We start from the raw sequence: 24,743 nt of genomic DNA, 5'->3' as shown, positions 1-24,743 counted from the left end.
CCCGTGAGGAACCTGCACCCACAGGACACGCTCCATTCTGGACATCTGCCACCCCGTCCTGGACAAACCAAGGTTGCCGCCTCCCACCAGGCTCTAGGGCCTGCGGACACACGACCAAGCCCCTGGAGGGTCGCATCACCTCACAACCACAAGGAAGAGAGATGACAGGAAAGCCACCTTCCCCTTCTGCATCCTGCACCCTGGACTCCCTGCGTCCCCACAGCACAGCGTGGCCACGGAGCACCACAGCCGCGCCCGGGCCAACCAGCTCCAAGTAGGGTGCAGTAGCGGCGTGCAGGCCAAATGACAGTGGCCTGGATGAAGTGGCTGACATAAAGCACGTCAAAGGCTCAACCTCCCCCTCCCCGCCCCACCCGTCCTCATCCAGCCTAACTCGCACCGACCCGAAGCACGAATCCACACGGGGCACACTTTGTTTCCGCTATTGAGCGTGGCTCCAAGATCACTTCTTAAAAAACAAACAGGAAAAAACAAAGAAACTGTCCTTCGACCCCCTCACCACAGTCAGTGACCTACCTCTCCATCTCCTCCTGAACCTGACCCCAGCACTGCCATCTGGGACCAGTCGCCTCCAGTCGGCTGAGATCGACAAACCCCAGGGTGCCCTGCCCCACACCGGCTCCACACCCCAGCACCAGCCCGTGTGTGCCCCAGCCCGTGTGTGCCCTGGGTCACTGTTTCCCCTGCACCACTAGAATGCCCCACCCAGGTGTCTGGGCCGGTATCTTGTCACTTCCCCCACACCCGATGAGCAAGTGTCCCATGGCTTGAACACCACCGTCCCCACACTGCCCCCCTGTGAACTGCAGGCTCACGCTCCAGGAGCCTCGCGCCACCCCCCCAGACCCCACACCCCGGGTCCCTCAAGCCACCCCCACACCACCAGGTCCCTCGAGCCACCCCCCACACCACCAGGTCCCTCAGGCCATCCTCCACATCCCAGGTCACACTACACCCCATGACATCAGGTCCCTTGCGCCACCCCCCACAACACTAGGTTTCCAGGGCTGGCACCGTGTGGCCCAAGGCAGGTGGCAGCCCTTCCCACACAGGAACTTTGGTGGCACGCCCACAAGCTCCAAGGCAATGAGGTGACACCATCCCCAAGCCCAGCCTCAGCGGCCCAAGCAGAGCTGTGTCTGGCCCACAAAAGTGGAAGAGGGCGGCCCTGTCACCCATCCAGAATCACGGCCTCCAAGACACCCACTCCGTGCTTTCCAAACTCTCAGAGCTCTGCATCCAATTGATGGTGGGGCACAGGGAGAGCCGCAGTGGCCCTGAGTGCAAGCACCATCCTGAAGCCGGGAGCCCATGAGGCCACCAAGCCGGAGGACAAGAACCGCCCTTGCACTGCCCAGTGACAAGCTCCCGGCCCGGCTCTCTGCTGCTCTGGATCCATCACTAAGTGGCTCCATAAGTGGCTGGTCACACAGGAGCAGCAGGAAAACGCTGGGGCACCCACAACTGAACAGAGAAGACGCCCACCTTGAGAAGGAACTCTGGAGAAAGGAGCGACATTTACGCTGAGAAGCTGCATCCGTGCCCCTCGCCTCTGCCCCATCCACGCCGACCTGTGTCACTCCCCAAGCAACTCCGTCAGCAAGCTGCCGGATCCACAAGGTCTGACCTGAGCTCGCTGCCAAGTGAACGTTTGTTGACCGACCAACCAAACTCATCCCTCTGGCCCACTAAGGCCACGCACGGTCTGAGGCGTGCTGGCTGTCCACCCGTATCCCACCCCGCCCCCAGGACAAGCTGAACCACCCAGCACTCTGTGCAGATGGACACGGCCAATGACCGAGTCTTCTCAGCTGGAACTAGGGAGAGGCCTGCGTCACTTCTGAGCAAGGGCCTTAAGACCAGGAGTGCCTCTTGGCCGCTTGACACCCTTGCAGCCGCAGGACCGCGGAGACTGACAGCGATGGGCCTCCCCAGGCAGATGAGGTAGCCCAGACTTAGCCGACAGTCACCAGCTGGGGGAGCCCAAGCACCGGAGGGCCCACAGGACACAGCAGGATCGTCGGGTGAGGCCACGAGCCACACAGACCCAGCCCAGGGCAACAGCCCCTCATCACGCACTCAAGACATTCCCTTCTGTGGATTTTCTCTTTGAAAGCCAGGTCCCTGTGTTTTAGGGGTTTTAAGTTCGTAAGTTCGCTCCAAGCTGAACCATTTCCAGTCTCTCTTGGCAGCACAAGCATGAAGGAGGAGGCCTGAGGGAGTGACAGGTGGCCTGTGGCATGTAGCCTCCGTTAAGTGGCCACGGGGTTTTGGAGAAGCTGGTCACCTCTGTGTGCCTCAGCGTCTTTGTGGAGGAGGACTCTCTTCCAGGACTTTCTGGCTCTAGAGAGCTACAGACCCGCGAATCCGTGCACGCCAACACACGGCAGGAAGGCGAGGACTGCAAGGGCAAAAGCAAAGCAGCCTCCATCACAGCCACACTACCTCCGCCATCGCTGCGCTGGAGGGCAGGGCAGACGGCAACTTTGCAACAAACACTACCCCACCACAAAGGGCTCTCAGCAACGGCCCCACCATGTCCTTCCGCCCCCAGAGCTGACAGCTCTGTGCTCTGGGCCACCCCTCCTGAACCTCCTCCCACCAGGCTCCTGCACCCAGGTGTCCACCCTCACCCATCCCACTCCCAGCTCCGCTGGCCAGATGCGCCCTATGAACGCCAGCCTCTCCCAGCACTCCTCCCTGGCTCCCAAGCTGGCCCAGCCTCGCAGGTGCCGGCACCTGTAGGGCACCTTCTACAGCTCTTCTAGCCTACTCTACAGGCTCATAACAACCCATGGCCATCAGAGCCCCAACACCATGACTCCTGGACCCTGGCCTATGCTAGTTGCTCCCCTGAACTCCTGCCTCCCTCCAACCACCACTGACGCTCCCTCTCACCCCACCTGCCCACCTCAATTTCATTCCATAAGAGCTCTTGTCCTCACCCCTCCCTCCAGCCCATCCACACCTCCCTAAGCCCCGCCAACTGCCTTGGGCCCCTGCCACAACCACCCCCACATTCCACAGCTCAAATGCAAAAGTGACCTCAATATACGACTTTAAACTATGCCCTATCCAACTTCAAACCCTCAATGGCTTCCAGTCACTGAGGCTCTTGGAATCAATTCACACTGCGTGCGGACAGCCCTGCAATGAAATCAATTCACACAGTGCATTCCTGTGATATAATCAATTCACACTGCGTGCGGGCAGCCCTGCAATACAATCAATTCACACAGTGCATTCCTGTGATATAATCAATTCACACTGCATGCAGGCAGCCCTGCAATACAATCAATTCACATTGCCTGGAGGCAGTCCTGCAATATAACCAATTCACACTACCTGGGGGCAGCCCTGTGATACAATCAATTCACACTGTGTACAGGCAGCCCCACAATATCAATTCACACTATCTGAGGGCAGCCCTACAATCTGCACCGGCGGGGGGGCGCTGCATCTGCTCTTTCCTCGGCCTGGACACATGTCCCAGCTGCGTGTGGCTGACCCCTTTCTCATCCCTCAGCCTCCTGGGAAAGCCTTCCCTGACTACCCTGCCCAGCAGTCCCCTCTCACCCAAGGGTGCTAATCACAATCAGACATACCTGCTGATCTGTTTCCCTGTTAACTGCCTGACCACAACGGACACACCACAAAAGCAGGGGCTGTCAGCCTGGGACCCCCACAGCTGAACCCTGGTACCCACATCAGCCTTCCCCCATGGTCCAGTACACACCCTCCGAACGTGCTCATGCAGGCCAGGTGCAGTGGCTCACACCTGTAATGTGAGCACTTTGGGAGGCTGAGGCAGGCGGAGCACTTGAGGTCAGAAGTTCGAGACCAACCTGGCCAACATGGTGAAACCCCATCTCTAATAAAAATACAACAATTAGCCGTGTGTGGTGGTACACGCCTGTATTCCAGCTGCTCAGGAGGCTGAGGCACGAGAATCACTTGATCCCGGGAGGCAGAGGTTGCAGTGAACTGAGATTGCACCACTGCATTCCAGCCTGGGTGATGGAGTGAGAGACTGTCTTGAAAAAAAAAGAACGCACTTATACAAATAGTCACAGTTGGTGAGAATAAATAGCCAACATCCACATGAACAAAGTCTAACTTCACTTAAAGAAATGCAACTTAAAACTAGACATGATTTTCTTCCTTTAGAATAGTGTCCGTTTCCAAAAGTCGTATTCTGGAAATGGTTTTAAACGTGTTATCTGGTGGAAGGTGATATGTATCAAAGCTTTGAAAATGCTCAAACTACCAGACACGCAGTTAGACATAAAGGCATTCACCTACGGGGGCCACTTGTCACCGTCAGCACAGCACCCTGGCGCAGGGGCCTGTTACCAAATGCTAGAGCCTGAGACCACCGAGGGCCAAGGGAAAATGCACCAGACACAGGACAAGGCAAGGCACAGACTTGGGTCACAGGAGAACTGTAATTACAGAAAAACACAGAAACAGATCTGCACCGGACACAGGCTGAAGTGAGACACCCCAAAATGTGAGCAGTCTGGGCCAGGTGACATTACAAGTGACTCTATTTTCATCTCCACAGTTTACTTTCCAAACTTCCTATAACCAATAAAAACTCATTTTATAATCAGAAAAATCATGTTGGTGAAGTAACTAATAATTTATTTACACTTATAGTTTCATAAAAAAGCTAATAGAGCCTGCTTCCCATATAACCCCTCGTTCCTGTCATGATGCTTGTGACACTGACATTTGTAACCTTCTGCAAAGCTCCAAAGCACGGCAGGCCTGCGCCCTGCTCTGAGTGCGTGCATGGCTCCTGTGAACACCACGGAGACCACGCTCCTCTGCAGAAGACATAGAACTTCCTTTAAAAACTCTCACAGGTCATTGTCCCACACACTTTAATGCAAAGTCAAAAAATAAAAGGCCATGTCCCCCGACCCCTTGGAACAAGGTGCCCACCTTGCCACCTGTAGCACCTCCACCCACAGTGGACCAGCTAACCCACAAAGCCTCTGCCCTGAGTGTGCTCTGGCCACACCCAATGCCCGGAGAAGGGTGCAGCTCCCTGGCTCCTAGTGTCCTGCCTTGTCCATGCACCGTCCACTCGGACCTCTGACCCCAACCCTGAAACAATTCCCTTGGGAGCCACAGACCTTCTTACTGCAGGGTCCTCATTCTAAAACCTAATGTCAAATTTGATAGACAGAAAAAACTGTTTCTGGGGTTTCCTGACTATTCGGAAATGGTCCCTCCAAGATCCATGCGCCCCAACACCACCCTAGCTGGCCACACTCCTCTCTCAACTTTGAGATCAAGATGCTACGTGTGCCTTCCTCACACTGGCGCTTTCCAGTGATGCCAAGTGAGGGACAGAAAGGGCCCATCAAGACCTCAGGAAGGACGGACACAGGTCTACACACAAAGCCACATACAACCGGGCTCGTGGGGCCAACCTCTCCAGTCCCCAAACGCAGTCCACAACAGACAACTTCTCCCGTCCTCACGCATGGTTCCCAACAGACAACTTCTGCTCCACAACGTGACACCGATGGAGGGAGAAGCTGGGGGTGCTTCACTACCTCATCCTGCACACAGCAGCACAGCCCACTCCAGGCAGAAGGCAGGCCTGGAGAAGAGCCTGAGACCACCGCAGAAAGACCGACAGGGGACACCATATACTTTCTCAAATGGGAGAGGGGCCTCATGGTGGACAACACGTATCTCCTGGTTTTTTGGAAGCTGTACTTCTTTGGTGCAAACGTTCATTTGAGATATGTAAAAATCAAAAGTTTTCACTCAAAACTTTCATGGTCCCACTATGGAAAAATTAAGTACCCCATTTTCAAACATAACTTTACAGCACTTGTTCTGCTTCACTATTCCAAGCAAGAATCTGGAAAGAACAGCTGTGTACATGTTTGCAGCTGACACCACCACAATGCCATAGCAACCGCAGGCCCACCTGGAAGCAGAAGCATCCAGGAAGCCCAGGTGCACAGCACTCAGCACAGAAGGGCCTGCAGCAAAAAGCCCCCTTTATTTAACTGCTTTATTGCTATCAAAGGCCTGATTAAGCAAAGGCCACCATCCCGCTGCCTGAGCCGGGCACCACAGCAGAACGCCCTGAACAGCAACTGTTTCCTGGACGATCGAAGGCCTGGAGGTTCCTACTGAACACCACGAAGAAGAAAAGCAAAGCACTCTGGGAACCCTGCAAATTACCCCAAACCTCAGGCAAGCTTCTCCAGAGCCCTGTTACACCTCTGCTTCAAGATCCTCAAAAACAGCTGCTAATTATGCTTTGATCAACTCACATATAACCAACAATTTATAAAAGCTTTCTTCAAATTCATCACTTAAGTGGAAGAAAACTCACATTATACGATAGAAAAGGCTTTGGAGGCAGAACAGGAACCACCTTGATTCCACTCTGATTTCAGGATGCAGACACGCCCACCACTCTGTTCTGCCGAGCTGGGTCTGTGCTGCTCTGACCAAACGCCACCTCCCAGCGACCCTGTGCCAATGTCTAAGGGGCAACTTCCACAGCACACCGGGGAGCCCGGGGGCAGTCCTGGGAGCCAGGGTGGCTCTGCTCTCTGCCCTGGGAGAAGGCCAACTTCCCAGGTGCTCGGGGCCTGCCTCAGGTCCATCTGCCACCGAAGCAAGCGGGACACCCTCTCCTACAAAGCTTCTCGCCGGCCCTAAGAAACAGGGCGACTGTAATGAACTTCAAACGTCACCCTCTGTTCAAACTCACAGACCTCTGCTGTGAACACAGCACTCAGGCACAGCAAGCAGTGAGGAGAGAGGCTCCGAAGAGTGTGACAGGTCCCCGAGTCCTGGCTGCCACTAACCCATGAGGGTCACCAGCTCCGAGACACCAAAGGCAGGTGAGGTCCATCCCAACCTGTCACCAAGATGACTCTGTTTATCCCGAAGGCAACAGTGAAGACCCCAGCAGCAGGGCAGGGAGCAGGGAGGAAAGGAAGGCCCAGAGCGGCACCTCTGCCCTATGCTAGGCAGAGCTGCCCAGGGCTGTCTTTACACAGCTCCCCAAAAGTTACTTTTCTTTGTTCTTTTCAAATGTCACTCCTTCCTAGGTATGTCAAAAGAAACACCTGATTAAGACCTCTAGCCTAAAGTGAGCCCTCCACCCAGGTCCAGGCCTCCAAAGGGCACTGCAACCCTCCCCTATGTTGGCAGGCAGGCAACTGCTGCCCCAGGGTGACCCACCTGAGATCTCGGTAACTTCCCCACTGACAGAACCAGAGTCAGCTGCCACGCCAAACGCCTCGGTCACCGAGAAGACATCCAGTCTGGATAATGTGTGAAAAACAATGAAAATGAGGGGAACTGGGAGACTGTGGAATAGTGATGCCACCTGACAGCTGTGTTCTGTCAGGCCCAACGTGACAGAATTCACATTCTTCACCTAACGGGCAACCCCACTTTACAGCTGGGGAAGCCAAGGCTCTAAGGGACAACATATTCCTCCCAGGTCAAAGGGCAACAGGGCCCTCAAGTCACAAAATCGAAACTTCTAGGAATGTCCCTTGTGCCAGAGCACTGGCTGCCACCACTGGCCACCGGAACTCAGAGCATGCCGCCACCCAGCATGGGGCTGGACTCGCCAAACCCAACCCCTGTCCCAACAGCGCGATTAAGGGCTAGTGGACTTTTTCCCCCTTTCCCCACAGATGGGAACCAATGCTGCAGACACCACTCGTAGACACACATTCACCTGGGAGTACTCATCCTAAAACACGCAGCAAGCACACGCTCCCTAGGCCAAGGGATAGAGGACCACGGTGAGAAAGTGCTTTTCTGTCCTGGAATGGGAATCTACACTTGGGACAAATCTTAGAGCAACAGGAGAGTAAATCTGGCATGAAAGCACAATAGACCAAGATGCACTGAAGAAAATGCGAATTTGCCAGGCCAAAAGATAACCTTTAGAAATGAACTTCTTTACCTTACACCTACCTGAAAAGATCTCTCAATTTACAAACATGCTAATTTGGGTGTCAGATTACTTTTTTCTTCCTTCAGCTGTAATCACAACCTGACGATGACGTTATGACTATCCTAAGCTGTACAGAACTAGTGCTTTTCAGTGTTCTTGGGACAAGTGTGTCATCTGCAACAATCTCACTAAAGACTTAATTTTCTCATTTTTCCTCAGTGAATAAAATTTAAACTCTGGCACCTCAAACCAGCAAATTACAATTATATTAACATAACTATCTTTACAACACTGTCCTGACAAAGAATATCAAGACAGCGAGCTAAAGCCAAATTCAACATACGTGGCGCACTGTGGGGCTGAAACACTCAGGGCCTAAGGCTTAGCCAGAAAGACTTCAGGGTGAAACCTCTCTGTCCCCTCCCTTCTCCCATCCAAGACCTCCACAGAGGGAAGGCCTGGGAGGGGCAGGCCCTTTCACACCCCATCCAATTGCCATTCATCTGCTACTCCACTTGACACCCACATGCAGCTTCGAGAACCCTGCCCACCCCTAATACTCCCGGCTCCTCCTCAGTTTGCAAGACTGAGTTGTTACTAGAATGAGTTATTAGCCAAGCAAGAGTTATTTTTGTTACTTCCATCTTTGTTCTAAACATTTTTATTATGAAATATTTCAATGAAGAGGGAGCCAACCAGAATAATTTAATATTCTCTGATCAATCAATTACAGGAAGTAACCAGAGTATTTGCAATTTGCCATTTTGATTTACAAAATTAAGTTGTACTGTTTAATAAAAGAAGGTACTCTGGTTTGGGGCACTGCTAGTTTTATTGATATATATGTATTTTTTTTTGCTTTGGCTACTAGTGAAATAAACAACAATCAAAATTCCTCATCAGTAGATCAACTGCAGGGGATCATGAAGAGATGTGATAAATCTTTCATTTTTTAGACAGTAGCATTCAGCTCCTTGAAAGTACCATTCTCAGCACTGCCACCCAAACGTCTGTGTGAGCTGTTCCTCTGTCCTCACACACGGGAATCACGCACAGTCAACACTCAGAGTTGTTTTTCAAGTTGTCACCTCATCAAACACACCTGACCCTAAAACTGACCTTAAAACAGAAGATGGAAGTGAGTCCCAGAATCACTCATGATAAATACAGCAGAAATGCCCTTTTCCAACTATGTGTTCCTCCACCTCCTCCCAGAAGAAAGAGATGAGGCTTTACCTATGCAGAGGCTCAGAGCAAGACAACCTGGCCAGCCCCTCAAGGCAGAGTCCAATACCTATCCAAAGTGGTGCAACAGGCACCTGGCCTGCGCTGAGACATGCGGGACCGCTGGAAAAACATTTTTATAAATAAAGCATTGCGATAGTTTACATAACAGATCACGGCCATCAAACACCTTTTTACAACATTACTAAAGATCAGCCACATTTTCTACTAAAAGGTCAATATACACATAGGAGCAAAACCAAGACTTTGGCGAAACATCCCTACAAATGCTTCAGTACTCCAACAGCTTGTCATAACGGGCGTCTCAGCAACCCCGGAGAAGTGGCTTCTCAGCCCTCTTCCTCCCTGGAGCACTGCAGCCTAGCGGTCTCCCAGACAGACTCTCCCTTCCCCCGCCCTGTCCAGTCTGACCACCAGCCCTGAACTTCACATACTCGGACAGGAAAACCTTTCACTTCTGAAGATGCTGCAAACCTCTCAAAGTGACCAATAGCTCCCTTCAGAGAGGGGACACAGAAAAGACCCACGCTCTCCTCGAAGTTCCTACTACTGCTGCCACCGAGCTGCTACAACTGCATGGCGCGCGTCACCACAGGCCGGGGAGGAGCTCCCCTGCCCAGCACCCACCAAGGCGGCTGGGGAGGGATGGGGAGCCCCAGACAAAAGCAGCCTAGCGTGCAATGCTGGTCAGGCAATCTTTCCCGTCAAACTTGAGGGGCCCTGAGGAGTCGCAGAGACAGCAGACTAGACCAAGAGCGTGAGTACTGCCAGGCAGAAGGGGCGTCTGAGCCCAAGGCATCCGCAGCACAGCCAGTATTACCCCGAGACCCCTGCACGGAGCGAGAGCATCTGCTGCCACCGCCCTCCCACTGCCCTCCCGAGGGGGCAGCAACCAGACTAGCTGGGCGCTCTTTCCTTTAGGCACCAACGCAGCGCTGGAAGAGACGGTGACACACACGGTGCTGAAACCCTACTCCAGAGCATGGCTCTCAGCAAGGCTGCGCGCCGGGAGGACTCTCGCAGGGTGCGCCCGACATCTCTGCCTTCCTGGTGGCCAACAGGGAAGCCCAAGCCTTCCATCCCGACTTCCCGAGCCTCGAGGAGGGGGTGTCGTGCCCCCGTCCTCGCCTGGAGACTGAGGAGGCTCAAGCCCAGGGTCACAAAGGGGCAGAAAGGCTAAGTGGGGACACAGGCCACACGCCTAACTGCAGAACTGAGCAGGGGACAGTTGCTGCCACTCGCACCTCCAGGTTCTGCCCTCAGCTCTGCAGACCCCATCGCCTGGCCCAGGGAGCCCCTGCGCTGAGCCTTCCAACCGGGGCAGGGGCACACAGGGCGGGAGCAGGTAAGGACCGCTCCAGTAGGAGTCCTAGCTGAGCCACTCGGAAACAGACCAGCCCCAGCCACAGGCAGCCACCGCGGACGTCTGGAACAGCGACAGGGACGCAGACTATGCCGACTCCCTCTGGCTCACTCGCAGGCAGCGACCCGGGCTGGCCCCGCACCTGGGTAGAGGCTGCCCCTCGGCCTGCTCCAGCCACGGGCCTACGGGACAGATGACCTTAGCATTCCACCAGCGGAGAACTTCCTGGAACTGGCAGCTGGCGCTGCTGGGACCCGCCCTTCCCTCCCGCCCCGTGCGGCCACTCACCTGGGGGCAGCTGGAAGTTCTGGATGTTGGTCGGGTTCTGAGGCGGCTGCGGCAGGCGGGGGGCCAGCACGGTGGGCGTCAGGGTGGCCCGGATCCCGCTGGTGGTGGCCGTGGGCGTCCGGGGCAGGCTCTGGGTCACTGCGCCGGCCGCGCCTTTGGGCAGCCCGGTGGGGGTCCCGGGGGCGGGCGGTGGGACGGCGGCGGGGCTGGGCAGCGCCCCTTGCATAGTTGGCCCGATGACCATGCTGGCAGCCGTGCTGGCCGGGCCGCTGGCCGCCAGGGTCTGCGCCGCCGGGGGCGCCGCCTGCACCACCGTCTTGGGCGACTCGGCCTTGACCCCCGGCGCTGGCGCTGCAGCCGCCGCGCCAGGCCCGGGCTGGCCGCTGACCCCCGCGGGGCCCCCGGCGGCCGGGGCGGGGGCGGGGGCTGCCCCGGCGCTGCCCCCGTTCTGGGCTGCGGCAGGGGGCGGCGCAGCGGGCGCGGCGGTCGGGGGTCCGGCAGGGTGGCCGGGCGGCCGCGCCAGGGTGGCGGGCGCGGGGGGTGGCGGGGGCGGGGCGGCGGCGGGGGCGGCGGGCGCGGGGGCGGCGGGGGGCGAGGGCGCGGCGGGCGCGGGGGGCGCGGCGGCGCCCACGAAGGGGGGCGTCTGGATGACAGTGCCGGGGGCGGCGGGCTTGGGCAGCGGCAGCAGCGCGGCGGGCCCGTTGTTGACCAGGCTGACAGCAGGTGCGGCGGCGTGGTGCGAGTTCAGCAGCGCGGCGCTCCCATTCAAAGTTTGCGCGGCGCCGGGGCCGGCGGGCTTGCCAGGGCCAGGGCCGGGGCCGGGCCCGGGGCCGGGGCCGGGGCCGGCGCGGGCGGCCAGCGCGGTGGGGCCGGCGGGCTTGGCGGGGCCGGCGGGGGCGGGCTCGGGCCCCGCGGCGACGGCGGCGGCGGCGGGCACCGGGGCGCAGGCCCCCGCGCTGCCCTCGGGCGGCGGCCTCAGCTTCGCGGCGGGCGGCGCGGGCCCTGCGGGGACAAGGGGGCGGCGCGGTGAGGGGGGGCCCGGGCGCCGCGGCCCCCCGCCCCCCGGCCGCGCTCTACCTGCGGGGGGCGGCTCCGGCGCCGCTCCGGGCGCGCCCTCGGCGGGGGCGGCCGGCCCTGCGCCCGCGGCTCCGGCCGGGCTGCCGCTCACAACATGGTTCCCGAGCGCGCCGGCGGCCGCGGCCCGCACCTCGGGCGTGCGCGGCGCGAGGTGGTGGTGGTGGGCCGCGCTGGCCGCCAGCTGCGACTCGAGCGAGCCCACCAGGTCGCTCACCACTTTCTCGTCCACCTCGCTGTTGAAGAAGACCTCGTCCAGCAGATCCGAGCCCGCCGCCATCTTTTTTCCTCGGCCGCCGCCGCCGCCGCCGCTCGGGCCGAGCGCGCCTGGGCGAGGAGGAGGTTCCGAGTGGGGCGGGCGCTGGGCGGGCGGGGGGCGGCGCGCGGCCGGCGGGGGGCGGGGGCGCGCGGCCGGGGGGCGGGGGCGCGGGGGTGGCGCTCCTGCGCAGGCGCGGAGACCGCGGGCGCCCGGCGATTGGCTGCGGTGCGCGCTTAAAAGGCGCGGCCAATGGCTGCGAGCGCTAGAGGCCGGGGCGCGGGCGGTCGGCCTGGGCGCGGTAGCAGCGGCGGGAAGCGCGGGGGCTGGAGCTCGGGGACGCGGGAGCCGGGGCGGTGGCGGGCAGGGCGGGGCGGTGGCCGCCGGGCGGGGCGCGGGATGCGGGGACGGTGCGCCGGGCCGGGCCGAGGCGAGCGCGGGGCGGCGACGGGGCTTCGCTCTTTGTCTCCGCTCGCTCCAAAATGGCTGCGGCGGCGCTGACGGGAACGCCGGGCGGGCCGCCCTGTGCGGTGGCAGCGGAGGTGCAGGGCCCGTCCGAGGCCCGGGGAGCAGCGCGCGGGGATGCCGGGGCGCCGGCCGGGCAGCGCGCAGGCCCCGGAGTGGATGGGCCCGAGAAGCAGGCGGGGACGGGGACGGGGCTCTCGCAGCGCACCCTGAGGACGGGGACCGGCGCCCGGCCCCTCCAAGCCGCCGCGGGGAAAGAAGCTGGGTCCGCCCCTGGGTAGCCGGTCCCGGGCGGTGGGGAGGGGTCCTGCGCGCACGGCTCTTCTCGCCCTCCAATCGTGACCACCCCTGGCCCTTCCCTCCATTTTTAATCAATAAACTAAGCCGCCCCGGGGTGACTGTACCCGCACCCAGCTGCCTTGGAGACGGGAGTGTCATTATAAGCCCGTAGGTAAGAGCACGGTGCCTGCCAGGCGCCAAACGAAGTTCCCGAGCTGGCAAGTCTGGAAGTAGCTTTCTTTTTACCTTCTGCTGGGGGAGGGGAGTAAGTTACCTAAAATGTTCCCAAGCACCTTCTCTCTAGAAATACTTCAGTAAAAGTTCCAGTTCCCTCTTTCTGCGTGTTTTATTTTCCAACCAAAAGATGGTGTTATTGGACATTTCTAGTGGTTTTCCTTTCTCCCATTTCTTTCTAAGAGCCCAGAATAGGTTTCAGAGAGACGCTTCCTTGCCTCGGACCTCACTGGGGACAAGAGGCCGCAGGATCAGTCTTCGCAGCTGAAGACAGCGCCGCAATAAGCAGAGACCTCGGGACGATGAATGACGTTGCTGACATAGAAAATGATTTTTTAAATTGTTGTAGCAAAGGAGACTGCTAGTCTCAACAGCAGACCCGAACTGGACCCTTGTGCCTGTTCGAATTGCAGCCTCGCAAGGGAATGGACTGACTGAGACAGCTGGAATACGGGACTTCACCCCAGGCTTGTTTCTGGACAGCAGCAGCAGCCAATGAGCATTGAGGACGGAGCCTAGGAGAGGTGCCTCCCCTCTAGGGAAACAGTGTTCGGGGGAAATCACTGCAAACGTACAGCTGGAATTTTGTACCTGAACTTTGGCTCCCAGAAGGCAGGAAAGGAAATGAATGAAGCCAGCTGGGTATGGCAGGGAGGGCCCCTATGGGTGCACATATGGGGCACCTTGAGCTCAGTAGGGGGACAGTCTGAGTTTTCCAGAAAGAGCAGAGATATAAAGTGATGATTAAATCTCGAGATTTTTAATTTTTAAGTGTTGACAACTAATTAGAACATTTTTAAAGTAGGTCAAACCACAGGCAGGCTGACCGGCCTCATGCACAACTTGCAAGGTGGGGCGCACCAGGCTCACAGCACAGCCCATACCCTCAGACCCCTCACACTGGAGTGGGAGCAGAAGCAGAACGCCGGACTCGCATGAAACAGACCAAGTTCCAAGGCCCCTGGGTCCCAAAGGCTGGGGTAACTGAAGGTTCCCACGCTCAGGCCTCCACTCTTCAAGTCCGCTGCTACTCCACTGAGATCTGTAATGAGTCTCCTGCCATCTACACACAGTGGTGGCTTCTCTTCTCCAAGGCCCCGCCAGGAGCCCTTCATTCCAACATATTCGGGGCTCTCTGTAGGCTGGGCTCAGCCTCCTGCACACACGCCTTGGTTGACATTATCCGCAGGATCTTCTGAGGAACCGTCCAGCCTGGCAACTGCAGAAACTGTGAGGAGTTTAGGGTCTGTGCCCACCTATCCCAGCTTCCCTTGCAAGGAGGGTCTTGTGCACCAGAAGACCCTGGGGAGGGTGGGAGCTGCAGACAGCCAGGCAGCTCTATGTCTGGGGTTTGCAGGAGCACTGCCTCCCCGAGGAGGAGGAGCTGGGGTGTGGCGGGGGTGTGAGGACACCCCTCCTAGTGTGAGGAGCTGGGGTGTGGCGGGGGTGTGAGGACACCCCTCCTAGTGTGAGGAGCTGGGGTGTGGCGGGGGTGTGAGGAGGAGCTGGGGTGTGGCGGGGGTGTGAGGACGCCCCTCCCAGTGTTCATGTGGTGGGGGGTCACCCTGGGGACCTCGGGCCAAATTTTAGTTACTGTATGATTTTAGTTGTTGGCACAAGCAGGTAGGACTTGTGTAGTTTGAAAGAAAAATCCCACCCAGCATAAAAAGAGGAAAGAGGGAATTGTAACAAATGTCAATCATAAGCACTGTTTAAATCCAGAAAAATGTTTGCTGGGAGGCTATGGGTAGAGAGGTGGCCTCAGCAGCTGGCAGCTCAGTGGGCCTTCCAAGTTTACTAAGCAGGGTCTTTTTCAATAAAATAGAGCATCAGACATGCTCACTTAAATATAAAAAAAATAAAAACAACTTTTGGATTAAGTTTAAAACACATTAAGAATAAAACAAATCTAAGAATAAAAGGAATCAGTGGTTTCCAAGCTGTAGGTTGTGTGAAAGGTCTGTGGTGTTTGTTTTGTGACCTGTGCTTTTATTGTCTGCCTGACAGCCTTCATCATAAAACAAATTTTTTTTAACAAGCCACCGCCATGGCTCACGCCTGTAATTGCAGCACTTTAGGAGGCTGAGGCAGGAGGATGGCCTGAGCCCAGGAGTTCAAGACCAGCCTGAGCAACAAAGCAAGACACTGTCTCTACTAAAAACATCTTTTTTTAATTAGCCAAGCGTGGTGGTGTGCACCTGTGGTCTCAGCTCTTTGGGAGATTGGAGCAGGAGGATCACTTGGGCCCTGGAGTTCAAGGCTACAAGTGTGCCACTGTGCTCCAGGCAGGGCGACAGAATGAGACCTCTTCCCCCTACTCCGCAAAGAAAAAGGCGTGCAGCTAGATAGCAGCTGAGTGTTTTTGGGGTGTCTTCAGCCCCACTGGCAGCGTTCCTCAGTCTTGCAGACTCGGGTGATGTCCGTGGTCAAAAATGAGTCCACATCCCAGGGAGAAACTTGTGGCCACCTAATTGCTCTGTAAATGCAGATGGACGCATTTCTCAAGGCTGCCTTAACAAATTGTGTACAACTTCAGCAACAGAGGTGGAGTCTCACAGCTCTAGACACCAGAACCAGGGTGTGGGCAGGGCTGCACTCCCTCCGGACGCTCCAGGGGAGGATCCTTCCTGCCTCCTCCAGCTTCCGGTGGCTCCAAGCATTCCTGGGCTTGTGGCCACATCACTCCAGTCTCTGTATTCACCTGACCTTCTCCCTGTGTGTCTGTGTCCTCTCACAAGGATACCAGTCGTTGGATTCAAGACCTCCCTAAATCCAAAACGATTTCATCACAAGATCCTTAACCAATTATGTCTGCAAAGCCCCTGCTTCCAAATAAGGTCACATTCTCACGTTCTAGTGGATATGGTTTGAGGGGACACTATTCAAGTCAGTATTACATGGGATGGCTACTTACTGTTCACTTATGGGGAGACCTTTGAGAAATTAGGAGGCACTTAGCCTGTCCCGTTCACCCCAGAACACAAGCCTGGGGAGGCTGAAGTCTGAGACAGTAGCCTGCGACCTGAGAGTTCTGGAGTAGAGAAGTCCACTGGCCAGGACACCTCCACCCCCTGCCCTGCTTTCGCAAGGAAATGAGGATGCTCAGATCTGCTCGGCCAGGACTCTCGCCAGGGTCAGGCCTCGGCCAGACGCCAGCGTTAATCAGGCCTGACACGTGATCAAGGGCCAGGCGGAGCCTGTTGTACAGATGAGGAGGGACTGGAGCTTGAGGTTAAGTCAGCAGCCCAGGTTTCATTCTTGGAAGGGGCAGAAACCTTGGACTCGGACCCAAAAGCTGGCAGAGCTGGCACTGCCCAGCTGACCGACTGGTGCATCCACACACCAGACGCACTTGGATGCCACGGATTAGACTCCTGCTCACTAAATTATAGTCAAGAGTCAGGCCTGCTTCCTCCCTGAAATTGACCCAGATCTCCCAAGTGGGGCTGTCTGCAAACTCTTGAGTGACTCATTTACAACAGCCTCTTGGCTGACTCCCATAAATGGCTAACCATAGCCATCATGGATGGATTTTACTAGCTTAACTCAGACAGCAGCGTATTTATTTCAAAGCTCAGGAGTGAACGTCTTTGTCCTGATGGCACTCCAACAAGTCAGCCTTCCTGGGACCTCTCCTTCCCAAGGTGCAAGCAAGGAATGACCTTTCCAGTGAGAGAAGCCTGTGGTCTCTAGACCCCTCCCTAACCTGGAAAGGTGCAACGCTACTGGGCTCCCACTTTCTAAGCACGAGGTCTACCCAGGAGTTTCTTAGGAGTGCTCTTGCTGCTTTGGTTAATTCCTAAAATAACTTTCCCCATAGTCTGTTCACATACTCAGTTTATAAAATCCAAGCACCTCCTGACTGGGCGCGGTGGCTCACACCTGTAATCCTAGCACTTTGGGAGGCCAAGGTGGCCCGATCATCTGAGGTTCAAGACCAGCCTGGCCAACGTGGCAAAAGCCTGTCTCTACAAAAATGCAAACTGTAGCCGGGCATGATGGCAAGTGCCTGTAGTTCCAGCTACTGAGCCCAGGAGGTGGAGGTTGCGGTGCACTGAGATGGTGCCATTGCAATCCAGCCTGGGTGATAGAGGAAGACACTACCCCCCTGCCAAAAACAAAAACAAAAACAAAACCCACCTTCCTGAAAACATTTAGTTCCATTGCAGGTGCTTGGAAGATTTAACAAACCACAGTTTTGTCATTGGTAAGGTTTACTCAGTAAGCATAGTTAGGATGGGACATATAAAGCTAAGATATTAGATGCTGACTATCAAGTGTCAATTTGAGTGTAAAAAATGAAACTTTTAAAGTAATACCCTTTACAAGAGCATCAAAAACCAAATACCTCAATATCAAACTAACAAAAAGAAATGTAAGACCTATAGTCAGAAGATTGTAAACCATGATTGAGAGAAATTAGGGGAAAAAAAATACACGGAGGGATACACTGGGTTCAAGAGTCAGAGGCTCGATATTGTAAAAATGTCATTTCTCCCAAAATTATCTACAGATTGTACACAAAATGAATATTTAAATCCCAGTTGTTTTGTTTTGTTTTTTGTTTTGTTTTGTTTTCTTTACAGAAATGGACAAGCTGGGCTTCTGTTTCCGGTATGGTGGAGTGAACACCTATTGAACTAACCCTCCCAAAGGCAGTGCTGTAAACTCTGGGTAAAATAGGAAACAACACTTACCTGAAGCCACCAGAGTGTGAACACAGCAGGCACATTCTGAAGGTGTGAACACTTGGAAAATGGTACCAGGTGAGTTCCCTGTTTGCACAGCTTCTAGACTAAAGTCAGGTAACAGGCCGTGCCATCCAGGGCAAATAAAACTCCAATAAAAAGCTGTATGTTTTTCTGGCTGGAAAAGCTAGAAGACAAGTGTGATGGTTAATACGGAGTGTCAACTTGATTGGATTGAAGGATGGAAAGTATTATTCATGGGTGTGTCTGTGAGGATATTGCCAAAGGGGATTAACGTTTGAGTCAGTGGACTGGGAGAGGCAAAGCCACCCTCAATGTGAGTGGGCACCATCTAATCAGCTGCCAATGCGACTAGAATAAAGCAGGCAGAAGAAGGAGGAATGAGCAGGTTTGCTGAGTCTTCTGGCCTCCATCTTTCTCCTATGCTGGATGCTTCCTGCCCTCAAACATCAGACTCCAAGTTCTTTGGCTTTTGGACTCTTGGCCTTTGTGATTTGCCAGGGGCTCTCAGGCCTTCACGCACAGACTGAAAGCTGCACCGTCGGCTTCCCTACTTTTGAGGGTTTTGGGACTCAGACTGATCCAGTGCTGGCTTCCTTGCTCCTCAACTTGCAGACAGCCTATCATGGAACTTTACCTCGTGATGATGTGAGTCAATTCTCCTTAATAAACTCCCTTTCCTATATACATCTATCCTATTCTGTCCCTCTAGAGAACGCTGATCATACAGTAAATTGGTACCAGAAGCGGGGTGATCAGCCAGCTACTTGGTGGCAGGTTAATTATATTGGAACTCTTCCACCATGGAAAGGGCTATGATTTGTCCTCACTGGTATAGACACTTACTCCGGATATGGGTTTGCCTATCCTGCATGCAATGCTTCTACCAAGACTACCATCCGTAGACTGAGAGAATGCCTTATCCAGCGTCATGGTATTCCATACAGCATTGCCTCTTACCAAGGCACTCACTTTACAGCTAAAGAAGGGCAGCAGTGGACTCAGGCTCATGGAATTCACTGATCTTACCATGTTCCCCATCATCCCGAAGCAGCTGGATAGGTGGAATGGCCTTTTGAAGTCACAATCACAACAGCAACTAGGTGAGAATACTTTGCAAGACTGGGCAGAGTTCTCTGGAAGGCCATGGATGCTCTGAATCAGCATCCAGTATACCGTACTGTTTCTCCCATAGCCAGGATTCACAGGACCAGAAATCAAGGGGTGGAAGTGGAAGTGGCACCACTCACCATCACTCCTAGTGACCCACTAGCAAACTTTTTGCTAGTTGGACTAACCACAACCTCTTGAAAGTATGGGAGCATCCCAGAAAGGAGAGAGCTGCAGATCCAAATTCTGTTGATACTCTTTATCTGAATCTCTAGTTGAGCACTGAACCACATGTATGGGACAGACTCCAAGCAGCTCGACCTAGAATAAAACCATGGAAATGAAATTTGAGCTGCTATCCAAGGGACTGGGTTTGCAGTCTCAGTTCCATCAAGTCAATTGTCTGCTACCACAGACTCACACACACACATACACATCACACACACACACCACACACACACACATACACAGACACACACACACATCAGTGCTCTACTCCAAACTGTCACAATGTTCAGGATACAATTCAAAATTACTGAATATAAAAAGAAAAAAAAATGGTTATACATTCTCCATCCTACTGGAAGTTGACCCCTGATAGGACCCAGATTGATGAAGTAGCAAACAAGGATTTTAAAACAACTATTATAATTGCTACTGTAAAGGAAAATACACTTTTCTTTTTTTGAGACAGTCTCGCTCTGTTGCCCAGGCTGGAATACAGTGAGACCATCTCAACTCACTGCAGGCTTTGCCTCCCAGACTCAAGAGATCCTCCCACCTCAGCCTCCCAAGTAGCTGGGACTATAGGTGCACACCACCGCACCTGGCTAATTTTTGTATTTTTTTTTTCTTTTTGGTACAGACAGTGTTTCACTATGTTGCCCAGACTGGTCTCGAACTCCTGGACTCAAGTGATCCAACCCACCTCTGCCTCCCAAAGTGCTGGGATTATAGGTGTGAGCCACTGCACCCAGCTGAAAATACACTTTTAACAAGATTTTAAAATCACAACAGATAATTAGAAACTTTTTTTTTTGAGACAGGGTCTCACTCTGCTGCCCAGGCTAGAGTATAGTGGCACAATCATGGCTGACTACAGCCTTGACCTCCCAGCTACGGTGGTTCTCCCACCTCAGCCTCCCTAGTAACTGGGACTACAGGCTCACATCAGCATGCCCAGCTAACTCTTTTGTATTTTTTGTAGAGTTGAGGATTCTCCATGTTGCCCAGGCTAGTCTTGAACACCTGGCCTCAAGCAATCCTCCTGCCTCAGCCTTCCAAAATACTGGGGTTACAGGTATGAGCCACAATACCTGTCCAGAAACTGTATTTTTTAAATGGAAATTTTAGAACTGAAAATTAGAATATCTTAAATATAAAGTTAACTGAATGAGTCTAACAGAAGAGTGGAGATGACAATTAACTCAGTTAACTTGAAGATAGAATTTATCCAATCTAAAAAAGAAAGGGTGGAGGGAAAACAAGAAGAGCCTCGGGACCTGTGAAACAATATCAAAAGGCCTATACAATGTGTAGTCGAAATTACAAAAAAGGAGGAGAGAAGAAATGGGGCAGGAACAAGTATTTGAAGAAATACTGCCTGGAATTTCTGTATTAATAAGACACAAATTTACATATTTAAGAAGTTTCATTATCCCCAAGTGGGATAAACTCAAACAAAACCACGTGTAGGTACATCATAGTCAAGTTGCTGGAAAGCAAATCTCAAAAGAAAATTCCTAAAAGTAACTGTACAAAAACACATTTCAAGGCCAGGTGTGGGCACTCATGCCTGTAATCCCAGCATTTTGGGAGGCCGAGGTGGGCCAATCACTTGAGACCAGGAGTTCAACACCAGCCTGGCCAACACGGCAAAACTCCATCTCTACAAAAATACAAAAATTAGCCGAGCGTGGTGGTGCATGCCTGTAGTCCAGCTGTCAGGAGACTGAGAGGCAGGAGAATCACTTGAACCCGAGGCAGAGGTTTAAGTGAGTTAAGATGATGCCACTACTCCAGCTTAAGCAACAGAGTGAAACTCTATCTGGAGAAGAGAAAAAAAAAAATTTTTCAGGCAGGGGAACAAAGAAATTAAAACTGATGACTTCTCATCCAAAGCTATGGAAACCAGAAGAGAGTGGAAGAACATCTTTAAAGTATTGAAGTAAAACTTTTCAACCCATTTGTAGATTGTCAAACTATCTTTCAAGAATGAGGGTAAATAGGCCGGGCGCAGTGGCTCATACCTGTAATCCCAGCACTTTGGGAGGCCAAGGCGGGTGGATCACGAGGTCAGGAGATTGAGACCATCCTGGCTAACACGGTGAAACCCCGTCTGTACTTAAAATACAAAAAATTAGCCGGGCATGGTGGTGGGCACCTGTAGTCCCAGCTACTCAGGAGGCTGAGGCAGGAGAATGGTGTGAACCTGGGAAGCAGAGGTTGCCGTAAGCTGAGATCGCACCACTGTACTCCAGCCTGGGTGACAGAGTAAGACTCCATCTCAAAAAAAAAAAAAAAGAATGAGGGTAAATAAAGACATTTTCGTATTTAAAAAATTAACATAATTCATCACCACTGGACCTGTATTATAAGAATTGCTGGCTGGGTGTGGTGGCTCACGCCTGTAATCCCAGCACTTTGGGAGACCGAGGCGGGCGGATCACAAGGTCAGGAGATTGAGATCATCCTGGCTAACATGGTGAAACCCCGTGTCTACTAAAGACACAAAAAAGTAGCCAGGCGTGGTGGCAGGCGCCTGTAGTCCCAGCTACTCAGGAGCCTGAGGCAGGAGAATGGCGTGAACCCAGAGTTTGCAGTGACCCGAGATCGTGTGACTGCACTCCAGCTTGGGCAACAGAGCAATACTGTGTCTCAAAAACAGAAAAAAAAAAAAAAAAGAATTGCTGAAGAAAATGTTCAGGCTGAAGGAAAATGATCCCAGATGGAAATTTGATCATCAGGAAAGAATAAAAGCATCAGAAATGGTAAATAGTAGATTAAATTTTAAAAAACAATTTTCCTCTTAATTTAAAATATATATGTCAGTATAAAGGAAAAATTATAACATTGAACTGTGAGGTTTTGACTCTGTAGATGGAACACACTCAACTGTACCAAAAAATGAACCTATGATACTGGAAGCTTTCTACATTTTATATGAATTGGTACAATATTAAAGAAGACTATTACAAATTAAGAATGTGTATTTTTTTTTTTAATGGAGTCTCGCTCTGTTGCCCAAGCTGGAGTGCAGAGGCACGATCTCAGCTCACTGCAAGCTCCGCCTCCCGGGTTCACGCCATTCACCTGCCTCAACCTCCCAAGTAGCTGGGACTACAGGCGCCTGCCACCATGCCCGGCTAATTTTTTGTATTTTTAGTAGAGACGGGGTTTCACCGTGTTAGCCAGGCTGGTCTCGATCTCCTAACCTTGTGATCCGCCTGCCTCGGCCTCCCAACGTGCTGGGATTACAAGCGTGAGCCACCGTGCCTGGCCAAGAATGTGTATTATAATCCCTAAAGCAACCACTAGAAAAATAACCAAAGAGGTATAGATAAAAATCCAACAGATAAACTAAAATAGAATGCTAAAAGTTTTCAAATAATCCCAAAAGCAGAAAAGGAGGAAATTTTAGAAGGAATGAACATAAGACAAATAGTAAAATGATAGACCTAAATCCCACCAATTAATCATATTAGATTTTTTTCTTTTGAGATGGAATCTCACCCTGTCACCCAGGCTGGAGTGCAGTGGTGTGATCTCGGCTCACTGCAACCTCCGCCTCCCAGGTTCAAGTGATTCTTCTACCTCAGCCTCCTGAGTAGCTGGGACTACAGGCGCCCACCACCATGCTCAGCTGATTTTTATACTTTTAGTAGAGACGGGGTTTCACCATGTTGTCTGGGCTGGTCTTGAACTTACGATCTCAGGTGATCCACCCAGGTGGTCTGCCCACCTTGGCTTCCCAAAGTGCTGGGATTACAGGCATGAGACACCATGCCAGGCCTTAATCATCATATTAGATTTAAATGCATTAAGCATATCAGTTAAAAGTATAGAAAGACAAGACTACAGCTTTCAAGAGAGATGCTTTAGAAAAGATATGGTATGCAAACAGTAAGCCTAGCAAGGCGAGGTGGCTATGTTAACATCAAATAAAGTAAACTTCACAAAGAACCTTCTCAGAGATAAAAAGAGGCACTGCTTAATGATAAAATGGTTAACTCATAAGAAGAAAGAAATCATAAATTGATATGTGCCTCAAAACAGTTTCGAGGCCAGGCATGGTGGCTTAAGCCTGTAATCTCAGTGCTTTGGGAGGCTAAGGTGGGAGAGCCACTTGAGGCCAGGAGTTTGAGACCATCCTGGGCAACATAGTGAGACCCCAATCTCTACGAAAAGTTTAAAAATTAGCTGGGCATGGTGGCACACACTTGTAGTCCTAGCTACTTGGGAGACTGAGGTGGGAGGATCATTTAAGCCCAGGAGTGTGGGATTAGAGTGAACTATAATTGTTCAGGCAGGGGAACAAAGAATTAAAACTCATGACTTTTCATCAGAAACTATGGAAACCAGAAGAGGGTGGAACAACATCTTTAAAATATTGAAATAAAGCTTTCCAACCCATTTGTAGACTGTCAAAAAACAGGCAAAACTTTTAGAATAAAACATGTATATAATCTTACGGCAAAATTTTTCTCAAAAGCACAAAAAGTACTAAACCTGGCCAGGCACTGTGGCTCATGCCGGTAATCCTAGCTCTTTGGGAGGCTGAGATGGGAGGATCACTTGAGGCCAGGAGTTTGAGACCATCCTGAGCAGCATCGTGAGACTTCATCTCTACTAAAAATTTTAAAAATTGTGCACAGTGGCTCATGCCTATAATCCCAGCACTTTGGGAGGCCAAGGTGGGGGGATCACAAGGTCGGATCGAGATCATCCTGGCTAACACAGTGAAACCCCATCTCTACTAAAAATAAAAAAAATTTAAAAATTAAAAAAAAAAAATTGCCAGGCGTGGTGGTGGGCGCTTGTAGTCCCAGCTACTGAGTGACTGAGGCAGAAGAATGGCATGAACCCAGGAGGCAGAGTTTGCACTGAGCTGAGATCGTGCCACTGCACTCCAGCCTGGGTGACAGAGTGAGACTCCATCTCAAAAAAAAAAAAAAAAAAAAAGCCAAGCATGGGGCAGACACTTGTAGTCCCAGCTACACAGAAGACTGAGGTGGGAGGATCACTTGAGCCCAGGAGTTCAAGGCTGCAGTGATGTATGATTGCACCACTGCACTCCAGCCTAGGCAACAGAGTGAGACCCTGTCCCATCCCCTCAAAAAAGTGCTAAACCCCATAAAGGAAAAAAAAGTGATAAATTGTGTGACGTTAAGAACTTTTCATGGGCTGAATGCAATGGTTCACACTTGCAATCCCAGCACTTTGGAAGGCCAAGGCAGGTAGATCACTTGAGCTCAGGAGTTTGAGACCGGCCTGAGCAACATGGCGAAATCCCATCTCTACAAAAAGTACAAAATTAGTTGGGCATCGTGCATGTGCCTGTAGTCCCTGCTACTCAGGAGGCTGACGTAGGAAGATTGCTTGAGCCCAGGAGGTCAAGGCTGCAGTGAGCCGTGGTCATGCCACTGCACTCCAGCCTGGGTGACAAAGTGAGACCTTGTCTCAAAAAAGAAAGAAAGAGGCCGGGCGCGGTGGCTCAAGCCTGTAATCCCAGCACTTTGGGAGGCC

General features: G+C 53.0%; 1 protein-coding gene across 4 annotated transcripts in view; it reads right to left on the bottom strand.

Moving 5' to 3' along the window:
• LOC105470548 (TATA-box binding protein associated factor 4) overlaps positions 1–12,253 on the bottom strand; it is a 93,668-nt gene extending 81,415 nt beyond the window's left edge. For 2 of the 4 annotated variants that reach the window (XR_011613181.1, XM_071079090.1), the window contains exons 1-2: positions 11,949–12,253; positions 10,872–11,873 (exon numbers count right to left, since the gene is read on the bottom strand). Coding sequence is in view for 3 of the 4 variants with exons in the window: in XM_071079090.1 (XP_070935191.1) it covers positions 10,872–11,873; positions 11,949–12,225 (1,279 nt within the window). In the remaining variant the exon portion in view is untranslated. Of the gene's footprint in view, positions 1–10,871 lie in introns of all 4 variants that reach the window. The other 2 variants (XM_071079089.1, XM_071079088.1) reach the window with 2 other exon arrangements.
• Positions 12,254–24,743: the final 12,490 nt, after the last annotated feature.

This window comes from Macaca nemestrina, chromosome 15, assembly GCF_043159975.1.
Source record: "Macaca nemestrina isolate mMacNem1 chromosome 15, mMacNem.hap1, whole genome shotgun sequence".
NCBI classification, from domain to species: domain Eukaryota; kingdom Metazoa; phylum Chordata; class Mammalia; order Primates; family Cercopithecidae; genus Macaca; species Macaca nemestrina.
This window is presented reverse-complemented; position numbering and strand designations above follow the sequence as displayed.